This window comes from Parasteatoda tepidariorum, chromosome 8 (assembly GCF_043381705.1).
Source record: "Parasteatoda tepidariorum isolate YZ-2023 chromosome 8, CAS_Ptep_4.0, whole genome shotgun sequence".
Classification (NCBI taxonomy): domain Eukaryota; kingdom Metazoa; phylum Arthropoda; class Arachnida; order Araneae; family Theridiidae; genus Parasteatoda; species Parasteatoda tepidariorum.
This window is the reverse complement of record NC_092211.1, coordinates 19,924,213-19,936,710: the sequence shown is the minus strand read 5'-3', so window position 1 is coordinate 19,936,710 and position 12,498 is coordinate 19,924,213. Positions and strand designations below refer to the sequence as shown.

The 12,498-nt window shown below is 26.5% G+C and overlaps 1 protein-coding gene across 2 annotated transcripts; it reads left to right on the top strand.

Moving 5' to 3' along the window:
• The first annotated feature begins 70 nt into the window (after positions 1-70).
• LOC107456986 (acylphosphatase-1) lies at positions 71-11,025 on the top strand. 2 transcript variants are annotated; one of them, XM_043052563.2, is made up of 6 exons: positions 71-314; positions 410-426; positions 543-652; positions 3,595-3,703; positions 3,839-3,878; positions 10,889-11,025. In XM_043052563.2, exons 1-5 carry the CDS (start codon positions 83-85, stop codon positions 3,842-3,844), a joined length of 474 nt encoding a protein of 157 aa, XP_042908497.2. In that variant the 5' UTR covers positions 71-82; the 3' UTR covers positions 3,845-3,878; positions 10,889-11,025. The 2 variants fall into 2 exon arrangements, with proteins under 2 accessions (XP_042908497.2, XP_071040509.1); XM_071184408.1 differs by lacking the exon at positions 3,839-3,878.
• The last annotated feature ends 1,473 nt before the right edge of the window (positions 11,026-12,498 follow it).

Sequence of the window (12,498 nt, the reverse complement as noted above, 5' to 3'; positions counted from 1 at the left end):
TTTTTTTGTGTTTCTACATCTTGCTTATTATTGATAATATTTTATTATTCAACCAAACTANAAATGAAAACGTGATAAATTAATGTCCGATATTTACAGGCTCCCGCTAGACGGCGTACTCGAGCGTTGCGATCGCGAATTGTTTTTTTGTGTTTCTACATCTTTCTTATTATTGATAATATTTTATTATTCAACCAAACTATTTGCATGGCAGCAGTCGTACTCTTCATCGAGGTCAACAAAAAATGAAATGAAAACTACTGTTTTAAGAATGTTGCAGTCGGTAGATTTTGAAGTTTTTGGTCGAGTACAAGGTAATCTAAAAATTTTAACACTCTATTTCTTCCTGCCGGTGTCTAAGATTATATTTTATACCTTTTCTAATACTACTTTTTGTCCTTTTTTTCAGGTGTATTTTTCAGAAAGGTAAACAGTTCTATATAGTTAATAATTTTTTGCATTATTAGTTAATTTTTATTGTGTTTCGAAATTTGGATTCATTAATTTTTTTGTAACATTACAAATAGTGTTTGTTCTTTTAGTTTACGAGAGAAAAAGGGAAGCAGCTAGGTTTAAAAGGATGGTGTATGAATACTTCTAGTGGAACTGTCTTAGGAACAATGCAAGGGCCAGAAGAAAAAATTATAGAAATGTATGTATACTTCTCTGTAATAGGGAAGATTTCCGTATCATGATCTACTCAAAAATTATTGCAAAGTTTTGACACCAACCCTCCCGGCTGCGGCTAACTTCGGGGCAGAAACTAAAAACATCATCACTGAAGGGGATCAACCAGTGCCGGATTTGTGGTGTAACTACCACTATAAATATTAAATACCAAATCTCTAGTATATAAGACATGTTAACTTCATTCTATCATGAGGTACCTTTTGATAGATGAAGGTTGACATGGTCCATAATTAATTCCTCACACAGATTAAGCATATGAGGGTCACTAGACCATTAAAATTTTTGGGGCCCTTACATTAAATTTTTTTTTCCGTACATTTTTTATTTGTTCAAATATAAAAGTATTTATATATCTTTTCATTTAAGAAAGAGTATTTAAAATAAATAATAAATTAAATTTTACTTTATTTTGTTAAATTAGAATTAAGAAATAATAACATTTTGAAATATATTAACACTTCACAAAATCAATGCTACTATAAAATTGGTATTCAAAAATCTTAAAGATTAAGCTATAAGTATTTCTATATAAAATTTTATTAAAAGTGAGCAGTTGTATGAGTTTTTTCTAGAGTATATAAAACAAATAAGCAAACACTTACCTTTTAGTAAATAATTTTGTAATTATTTATTGGTCAAATAGAATTAGTGACACTAAATAATTATAAAACACTAAAAAAATTATAAGACACTTCAGTTGAGGCACTAAATAACTTCTTTTTCATTTAAAACTACTCAATAATGTCAACAAACAAGTCTCAGTTCGCTATAGTCTGCCTTCAATTTTTTTGCTCGCAAATCAAAATGGCAAATTTGAACTTAAAAAACATTGATAAATCTTATGATACATAAACTATAATTATACTTATTAGAGCCCGGATTTTGATGACCTAAAAAATCTCAACTAATGCCCTTAAAAAGTACAAAAAATGGATCTTAAAAAGGGCCAAAAATGACCTTAAAAATGCAAAAAATGCCTTAAATAAAGTAAAAATTTTGAATTAGAAAAATATTTTGGTCTTTAAAGTTATTATGAGTCATTTAAGAAATATAAAGCGATGCAATACTTGTTCTACGTTCATTAAAGTTTGAAAAATTTGTTTTATATCCTAAAATAACAAAAAAAAGGAAAATATATTGACACCAAAATATTTTTATTTTGTATAGAAACTTGAATGGATATAACAACTTCCATCTCATAATATTACTAAATATCAGAAGTACATTGGATTTTTAAATGTTTTTTGATAATTTGAATTGTAAAGGAGCGTCAACCCAAACGCCCCAAAATTTAAAGAAAAATGCCCTATAAATCTAAAAAAATGGGCTAAAAGACAAAAAATTGCAAATGTCATCAAAATCCGGGCCTTACTTATAAATAATAAGTAATAAATAAGTATGATTAACATTATGAAAAAATATTTATTGTATTTTATTAACATATATTTGAAATGGATTTTTTTTTTAAATCATTGTTTTTCTTAATTTTTCAAAAATTCCATTTTAAGAGAGCTCCTAATTATTGGGGATCCCAGGCCATGGCCTAGTCTGGCCTAATGGGTAATCCATAGCTCATAGCTTAGGCATCAACTATCGTATGCCAAGTAGCTTATCTTTGTATGTCAAGACTCGTAGACATGGAGTAAACCTCTACATGTTTTTAAAACGAAATTTCAAGTTTAAATCCCATTTGGCTCCTTGTCAATTGTAAAATAATTCATTTTTTTAAATTTAGTATACTTAGAATATATGAAATATCACCTTTAAACATCTAATAACTATCATTGCTTATTTTATTTATGATTTGTTTAATTTTTAGGTTTGTTCCAACATGTTTTTTATATGCATATATTTTTTATATGCATTTTAAAGACTGTCTCATAAATCTCAAAACTTTCACATATTTCTATGGTTGCTAATTTCCTAATAAATGAAACCTCTGCTGGACATTCTGCGCCTTGAGAAAAGTATTAATATTGTTTTATTTTTTTACGGGACCTTGATGACCCCTTCAAGTGAAAAATCTTGACTTTTTAAACAATTATTTAAAAAAAAAAACAATGTTTTATAATTTGGATTTTTAGGAAGTTTTCTGTAGGACCCATAAAAATGCAAAAACTATTGTTTTCTTTTCTATTTCATTCATATGATAAAATAGAAACCAAGGTTTTTGAATTTTCATCGATTAAAAAAATGGTATCTAACATTTGCAGAGTCCATTAGAAGTGCAGAAAAGCGAGACCCTGGGCAAACAACTTGCTTGCATCACTATAAAGACAGCTAAACCAATGAAGTATTGGCAAAATTAACAGTGGAGTTCTCACAAAACAGTGTTTTTCTTGCTTAGAACCTTAATAACTCCCTTAATTTTCATCTGATTAACCATAAATCTAGCAACATGTATTTAGCTTTCTTTGTTTAAAAGATTATGTATTAGTTGGTTTTTATCCATTTATTTTTCATTTTACTGTCATTTTGATTAACACGCTGATGTAATTTTATTTATTTTTCAGTAATAGAAAATTGATTTTACCTAATAAAATGATGTCTGGCTATCACAGTGATGTTCCCAGTTTACTACGTACAAATTTTGGTACTTATCTATTTTTGGGGGATGTAAAATATTGCTTAATTACTGAGATTGCTTAATTATCACTTAATGCTATATGTACATAATTGTGGTAATAGGTACAGCAGGTAAATTTGTAATATGTACCTAATATGCTAATATAGGTGATAATTTTTTTATCCCCCCCTAAAGTGGATAAGTTCCCAAATTTTTAAATGATATTGTATTTTATTCTTGTTAGTGTATTAAATTATAAACTGCCTGAAAAGTAAAATATTAGTACTATTGAGAATATAATGTTGATTATTCGTTTGATAAATTAATTTTTCTTTTAGGAAGGATTGGTTAAAACATACAGGAAGTCCTCACTCTAAAATTGAAAAAGCAGAATTTAAAAATGAAAGGCATTTATCTAAAGAAGAATTTTCTGATTTCTTTATTAAAGTATGTATTTTTTTTGTTAGAGAAATTAGAGTTGTAATTTTCTCTTTTTTTATGATGCATGTATTTCTGCTATTTTTCTATTACCTGATTATTTTCATGCTTTTTTTCACTTTTGCTTCATTATTCTATTTTTAGCCATAAAAACTTACTGCTTTGGTTCTGTTTTTGCTTTTTTGTAAGTTCTCTACTTTTCTTTTATTCTATACAATTTTCTTATAATTTTACTTTCTTAAAAATTTTCATCTGTTAAAAAAGTAAATGTTATTTATTTAAAGTTATCTAAAGGATTTGCATTGTATGCAAACGAAATCATTATTTTCTGTATTTTATTTTATTTGTTGTTTATTATGTTATTGTAGCATTTTATATGTTTGTAGCATTAAAACTATATTAAACCATTATTAGCAATTTTTAAAAATATTATCTAATCTTTTTAATGTGGATTTATGTTTAAATTATGTTAATTATGACTAATTTGTAAAGTTGTTTCTCTGTTTTCCTATCTAACATCATTGTCTGTTTTCCAATTTAGTATCATAAAAAAAAAAGCTAGTTTGCTATGAAATATGTTTTTCTATATGCAATAACATCATTAGGTTAAGTTTCATTCCCATAAAATTTTGATAGAATGTTTTTGCTTCATTGGGTTATTTATGCTATAAAATAACAAAACAGGATGAAACATACATATCTAATGCTCTGAAAATTTTCGTGGTAAAAAAAGAGACAGGCGCTTCTAAATTTAACTTTTTTTTTTTTTTTTTTTTTGACATAGTCTTANTTTTTTTTTTTTTTTACACCCAGGCTATCCTTTCCCTTCTTTACAGTTAGATAAATTTTGCTCTTATTATATAATACATAATATTAAAAAAAATAGCTTTCTTTATATGCTGCATAATTTAAATACAAGATGGTTTTAAAGTTGATTTATAAACTATACATATATTGCCAGTGTATTTATTTGTAAGCATCTTTTCCTAACCAATGGAATTACTATAGAATGTCTCATGCAGCTGATCTGAGCTGTAGCAGAGATGACACTTTCTTCCCCTTTGCGGATAATTCTTTTTTTTAATTTTTTTATAGCATTTAAGATTTTATGTGTGATTCTTTGTTTAGAAAATTTGATTTGAAGTTATTTTGATCATCACTACACATTCAAAAGTTCATTATAAAACTACTTTGTTGCTAGTATCTCATTATAAGCTTTTTTTAAATGTTTGCAAAATTTATTAAATAACCTACTTTTCTATATGCCCCATCTATATTTTGCTTTTTATTGAAAATGACTGCTCAACTAATATATATTCTCCATATATACTGTCTCTCCTTCCTCACATAATTTTATAAAAATGAATTAAATTGCAAGATTTTCACTTTTTCACAGATTTCCTCATTTTTTATACTAATCTTAGAATTTCCACTGAATACCTCTCAATAATTATTTGAGTGGAAATTAGTGGTGTGTGGTATTAATTGTAAGAGCGGACTTTGATTGCATCAGTATTCTTTAATTTTAATGATGGTAACTTTAATTTTAAACTTATTTTATTACAGCCTAAAAAATAAAATAAGCCTCATTTTTTGCATATTTAATTATTAAATAATTAAAACTGTTGTTAATAATTTCAAATACTGGCACATAACGAAAGATTCGAAACACTTCATTAAAGGTTGCAAGAAAGAATTTGTCGATTGCTTAGAAAAAATTTTTAATGTTAAGAAAAGAACAAGATGCTTACGAAAAAGGAACTAAAAATGTAGGTGAGATGCAAATAACAAATGTTGATGATAGTAATTAAAGGAAAAACATGAAAATGAATGTGTAAAAAGAGCAAAGGACAGAGCCTAATTTATTATGAGGCTTCAGAGGCCCCGTCATTTTTGGGGGCCCTCTATGATACAAATAATTTCTTTTTGTATTCTTTCTTGAGAATTGTCAGTTAGAATTATGAGTTAACAAAGATCGAAATAAATATTTACTAATATATCGTAATTTATATATGTCATAAATGATTTAAAAACACTTTATAATTAAACAATAGGTGAGTTTTGTTTAAAATAACAACTAGGGGGCACCCTGATAGTTTTGTGCCTAGGACCCCCTCATTCCTCGATCAGGCCCTGGCAGAGGAATGTACAGTATTCACCAAAACGTTTGTACAACTCTAGGAGGAAATTGAAATAAATATTTAGGAAAGAAAATTTTTAAAAGAAATTAAGTTCGGTTATAATTTTTGACAAAATTCTAATTTAATCTTGGATAATTATTTTTGCATTTATAAATAAACAGAATTTGAAAAACGTCGATATAGTGTTTGTTTATTCCTAAAGTATTGAATTTAAATATTTTTGTTTTTTATTTATTTACAATTGTTACTGTTAGATGATTTTTTATGTAATACCATGCCTAACAAAACCTATAAATGTTTACCTCGGGTTTTTTCATTTTAAACTAGGTTTTTTTGTTTTATTTAAAACAAAGTTGTAAATAGTACTTTGTTGTCTAAATTAAAAGTAATTGACCTATTATAGAGTATAATTCTGGAAACTTTTTAAACTATTAATTAATATATTATCAATAAACAATTAAAAAATATCCACTTTCCCCGTGTAAACAGACTTACATAACAAAAAAGAATTATTAAAAATAATAAATATACTTATACATTGCTTTCTCAACTTAACATATAAATAAAAGTTTAATTTCAAAACTATATATTAGTTTTGTATGTAAAATAATGAGTTCTTGTTTGTCATATATGAAATACAAAGAATAATCTAATGTAGTTTTTTTTTTTTTTTTTTCGAATTGAATGAATATGAAGTTTTGCTTTTCACTTTAACTGTGGCGTACGCAAGGGAGGGGTTTAGGGGTTTGAACACCCCCTTGAGCTGAGACAAAATGGCAAAAATAAACATTTTAATAGAAATTATGCGGGTATTATTTTTTAAGACTATATATTTTTATTTGCCTTATGCCTACCTTTTTATCTCACGGTATTTCTCAGAATACTGAAAAAAACATTTACTATAATAGGGTTGTACTTTTGAAACCAAATTCACGTGATACTGTTATGGACTGGTTCCTTTCTGTTCTGCCAGTCGCGATAGTTTTCGAGACTGGCTGTCATTCGTGAGGTCTTTACGCGATGATTCTGGAATCTTAGACGTTCTGTCGTCTTTGAGACAATTCGAGAATTTTGGAGATGCGGTGAAAAATTATACAAAAGGGGGAACGGAGTACAATGTAAGTGTTTCTGTTGTACAGAAATGTAATACTTCCGTTGAAGAAAAAGTTTCTAGCATAACAAAATCTGATGAATGTGTGGCCCTCAAAATGTTACTTCCCACACATATGACATTGGACTTTTTTCAGAAGATATTACATGCGAGAAGATATTAAACTTCTTAACTTAAAAACTTAAACTTAACTTAACGTTAAGTTAACTAAACGTTCTTAAACTTAAAAAATCAAATCAAAATTTAACTAAACAATGCTGTCTAAATAAAAAGTCAAAACTCTCTAGCTGTCTAAATTAGGGAAATAATAATGCTTTATTACATACTCGAATTTCTTTTAGTAGCTTCAGAAAATTATCAACACCCCCTTGAAAAAATTCTGCGTACGCCACTGCACTTTAATAAGCATGAAAAATGTAAGGTAATATTTTTTTTAATTAAAATATATTTTAAAATAATGGAATGATAAAATAGACTAAATTTGTCTAATGAACTATATATGTACACACATGCATCCAATCGTGAAAAAAAATTATGTTATAATATTAATGATTTAACTATAAATCAAGAATAAACTTCTTTTTTGAAATTTGTGTAGATACAACAAGGGTATAACCGAAACAGTGCTTGTATAAAACAGCATTAAATAAAATAATATGCATTGAAAATATTATATGTATTCAACTGGATAAAAATTGGCAATTTCGACAAAAATTTTGATTTTTTTTTATATTATAACTTTAGTTTATTGGCTTTTAACTCTTAACCCTTTAAATTTTTTAATTAGATTTAGAAATGAAGTTATAGTTGTTTTTTTGTTCACTATGTGACAAAACTGAAAGCAAACTCCTGAAAACAAAACTAAAGTTATTTTATTATGCTTTGGGTATTTTAACTTTTTTTAAAAAAATTTGAATAAGAAACTATCTGTACTCTAACACTCATTATAAAAAAAGTTTATCATAGAATTCTTCGAGATTATGTATCTAGATTTTGTATAATGTTAGCTATCTCTTAGACTAAATGTTTAGGTCTAAATGTGAACATGTCATTTTTATCAAGCTTTAAGTAAGAGTATTTAGAATTTTTCTTTAAAAATTCAGTTTTAAATATTATCTTTAGTTCTATTTTTATCATTTTAAAAAAGAAAAAAAAAATTTATTTTTGAAGTTTTAGTGCAAAGCACAGATTACAATATTGATCTGGAAAAAAATTTTATTTTGAAATTTATACATTATGATTTGTTGTAGAACTGTTAGTGTAACAAGAAAAATTTTCTGTTTTTAAACTGAAATCTGCCCTTATTTTGCAAAATATTTTATAAATTTTTAAATTTTACTTTGAATGTATAATTATAGGACTTTTGCTTGCCAAACATAAAATTAAAATTTTAATTATGCCTTTTTTAAAAATGATAAAAGTCACAACCAGTAAGATATCTTAAAACAGGCCTGTGTTTTTATGGTCATGATAGCTCCACAGGTATACACTTATTTTTATTGTGAATGACTGGCACACTTTAAAAAAAATTTGTTAAAACCGGTTGGATACCTTAAATAAATTTTGAATATTTTTCAATATTTTTTAATTATGCTCTTTTATTAAAGCAGTGTATTTTGAAATTATTAGAATTATTAGTAAGAACATACTGCATGCATATAATAAAAAGTTGTTTACACTAATACCAGAAGAAAAAATTCAAAAATTTACTACCAAATATGATCTAAAATTCAGAAAAGCAACTCATTCCCAATTATGCTTTTGATTGTGCCAAGGATGACATACTATTTAAGAAGATTAAAAAACAGAATTTAATTTCTAGAGAACTAAACTTATCTCATAATTACATTTTAAAAATTTTAAAAACTATCAGAACATAGTGTTGGTAATTGTCTGTGTTATTTTAAGAATTTTTAGGGGCATTATTACTTAAGTTAAAATTTACTAACATTTATCATTTTATCAAAGTATTTTTGCAGAAGAGCAATAAATATATTTACATTTAAAAATAACTTGTCTTGAAAGTCACACAAACTCACATTAGTAGTTTAACTCCAAATTAGACAGATTTTATTGAAATATATGCGATTTTTTCATTTTGATTATATTTAAGCTGGAGGTATTTATTTAAATAATAGATTTTAAAAAATCCTTTTTTTGTTTTTGAAGGAAAAAAAAAACAGTTTGGTATTAACCTGGATTTGGACCATGGCTTAAACCACATTTGTTTAAACCAGCCAATCCTGATTTATTTATCTTAATTTCTTTTCTTAGGCTACATTTTATTATTAAAGTATAAATATTTAAAAAAATGTGTTAGAGCAGAGAGACTAATCTAGGCAACTATTTTCTGAATCTGTTACCTATTTTGGAGACATTGTTTGTTTCTGAAGCAACTAAAGGGACTATTTTTTGGATTCTTACCCCAAATGGTAACCCTGTAAAGACCATTTAGTTTTTAAGAAAAATTTATTGCAAATAACTTAAGTAAATCTGTATAATTTGAGTTTTAATTATGTGAGAAAATGGTTTAAGTACCTAATCAAATTCTCACAAAATTTGTTTTGAAATTGTAGCTATGTAAGACAATTGACTCAGAATAATAAAATGCATAAGTTCTGAAAATTTTACTTTAATTATAACTGTATATTTATCACACTATACAATATTACACTCTTGTTTGTTCTTTACACTTTTATAAATGGCTTTTTGAGGGGAGCTATATAACTTTTTTTGTACAAACTGAAAAAATGGATTACATCTACTACATTATGTTTATACATCTACTTATTTTGACATTCAGGAAAGTTATATTTTTGATTTCTTAACTTAATTGTTATCGTAGATTAATTTTGTCTTAAATGCTCTTGTACAATCCAGAAAACTTTAGATTGTAGCATATGAAAATTTGATCTGAAATTATTCAAGCGGTTCAGTGCTTTTTTTTCATTTGTATGTTTTAATTTTTATGTATGCATTAGGTAACTTAATGAATAGGATGAGTATATTCAGAGATTTTTTTTAAATTTTTTTCCCTTTAACATTTTTTAGTTTATTTTCTGTATTTCAGTATATTTAAATAAATAACTACAAGGTAAAAAAAAAACCCTCTCATACATTTTTTTAAATTTATTAAAATCAAATAGTAACTTAAATCAATGAATTGCTTAAAATTAAAGTCGGGGGCTGGCAAATAAGATTTTTTATTATTTTTTTTTTATTAGGGAATCATTTACTAATTAATTTTAACAAAGTTATAAGTAAATTAATTTAAACTGGGGTTTCTAAGGCTAGATTTGTTTTCAAATTTATGTGAGTAATTTTATTTGTATAAAGTAATATAATTTATTTCAAACTTTGTTTTGAACTTTCATTTATTCTGCAAGTATTTGAACAATTTATTTAATGTTATATTTTTATTTTTTTAGATTGTTGATCTATTGGTGTTGTCATATATCAATCCCCATTGAAAGTTTTAAAATCTTTCTGTAAACTATGTAGTATAAAATTTGATAATTTCCCTCCTTTTGAGCGATATTTAAACTGAAATTGTTTTAAGTAATGAGTTCGCTGTTCTCAAATTTTTTTTAGTTGTTTTAGAATTCCATCCTTTTAAATTTCATGCTTTTTTTTTTTTTTTTTTTTTTTTTTTTTTTTTTTTTTTTTTTTTTTTTGCAATCTTGTGCATTAATGTACTTTTAAATATTGGGGAGTTGTTATTCAAACTTGTTACCCATTGGGATTTAAATGTTATGATCTAATCTGTAAAGTTTTGCAACTGCATGGTTCTGTGTGTTGGTTTTTCAACATGACTTAAAGGGAATTTTTATGTATTATCTTATATATGATATTTATTTTATTATATAGCTAGTCAAATTATATTTGTTTCAGTATACTTATCAATGAGTAATTAATATTTTACCTATTTCTTTTTTATTATAGAAAGGAGATAACTATTTCTGAATGCATCTGTTGTGGACCTTTACATCCATTATAAACTATCTCCCTCACTGTTTGTGATAACATCATATCTGTATTATATATTTATTGTTATTTTCATTAAAAGTTCTGTCCAATTTTTTGGATTGATTTTAATTGCTGCATTAAGTTTACTTTCTCAAAAGAGTTACAGCGACTCTATTATTTTTTGTGCTAGAAATTGATATAAAATTTTAAGAGTGGCCCAAATAAAGTTATTTTTTCTTCATTCATGCTTTTTTTAAAAAATAATTTATGTTAGTAAAATTTTCCAATCAGTTTTTATCATAACTATGTGATCTCTGAATTATACCAATATGTGTATTCAAACAAATTGTCATGTTTTGTAAACTGATGGCTTCCATTTTTTTACTTGCCAATTCTTTAAAGATTGCTGCACAGTCTTATATGGTAAATTAAATGAAATGCAATTGGAGAATTCTTGTATCAGAAGTACTTCTATTATGATTTAAAACCTTACAGCTCATAATTGGATATTGGTGTTTCTTTATTCTACTGAGTGTAATTTACATTTCATGCATTGCTAAAAAAAACATTTTTGTTTTTTAGATTGCATGAGAATGTATTTGATAAATATATTTTAGGAAAAAGATTAGCCTTAATAATTGTTTTTAAGGAATATGTTTCACTTATGCTTTTTTTACTACTACCTATCCTCTTCAAGGTTAATACCTGGCTGACTAACCCACTGAGCTAATATCGTAACATTCCAAAATGTCTACTACTCAGTCTTAGTGTCTATGCTCGCCCTTTACTGACCATTAAATGAAATTGTGACCAAATATACCCCTATAAAACCAAGTATGGATGGGCTTCAAGAGCACATCTTTATACTTATGCCATTAACATTGTCCATGGAAGATTGTACATTTGTCCAACATGGAGCCTGCCTTACCTGACTATAAAATGTTTACTTCCATAATTATTAATTTCTAGGACACTCGAAAGTAACTAGCTTGTCCCTGACTCTTTGCATGTGAAAATATGAACCAATGACACATTGTCTACCTTCCAAACTGAACATTATAGTAAAGGTTTGTATAGGCATCATGTTAGATAGGCATATAAACCACCTTGGACAGCCACATAAAAGATACTGTTACTAGTATGAGTATATTTGTATATTTTTGTAATATAAGGGTAATAGGGCTCTTATTTAGGCAATTTTTTATGTTCTTGTAGAAAACAGGGAAATCGACTTAAAAATTAGATTTTCTAATGAATAAGAATTCCTGATAGAAAAATAGAAGATTTTATATGCAGTAAAAACTTCAAGCTACAGTGCCCAGTCCAAGAGTTATTTAATTCTACACTTTAACTGAGATGTTTTCCTGGAGTTATGCAAGCTTCTTTAAAAGCACAGTTGGAGTTATTCCTGCTTTCTTTTTAATCAACGACAGCATACAGTGTCAAACCTCATCATGTCAAGGATTTTCAGGAATGTAAAGCTGTCAACAAGACTGGATGGCCAGCCAGATCTCCTGACCTTAACCCTACAGCTCATATCTGTGACCTGTTAAGGAAACTATTGGAAAGTCACTATCTCCCTCTGA

Bases quoted from the DNA above. Each gene is read 5' to 3' on its own strand.
- LOC107456986 (XM_071184408.1), top strand. From the start codon at position 83: ATGTCCGATATTTACAGGCTCCCGCTAGACGGCGTACTCGAGCGTTGC. The intron at 653-3,594 runs GTATGTATACTT...TTTTTCTTTTAG, and splicing joins GAAGAAAAAATTATAGAAAT to GAAGGATTGGTTAAAACATA. The intron at 3,704-10,888 runs GTATGTATTTTT...TTTTTATTATAG, and splicing joins TTTCTGATTTCTTTATTAAA to AAAGGAGATAACTATTTCTG.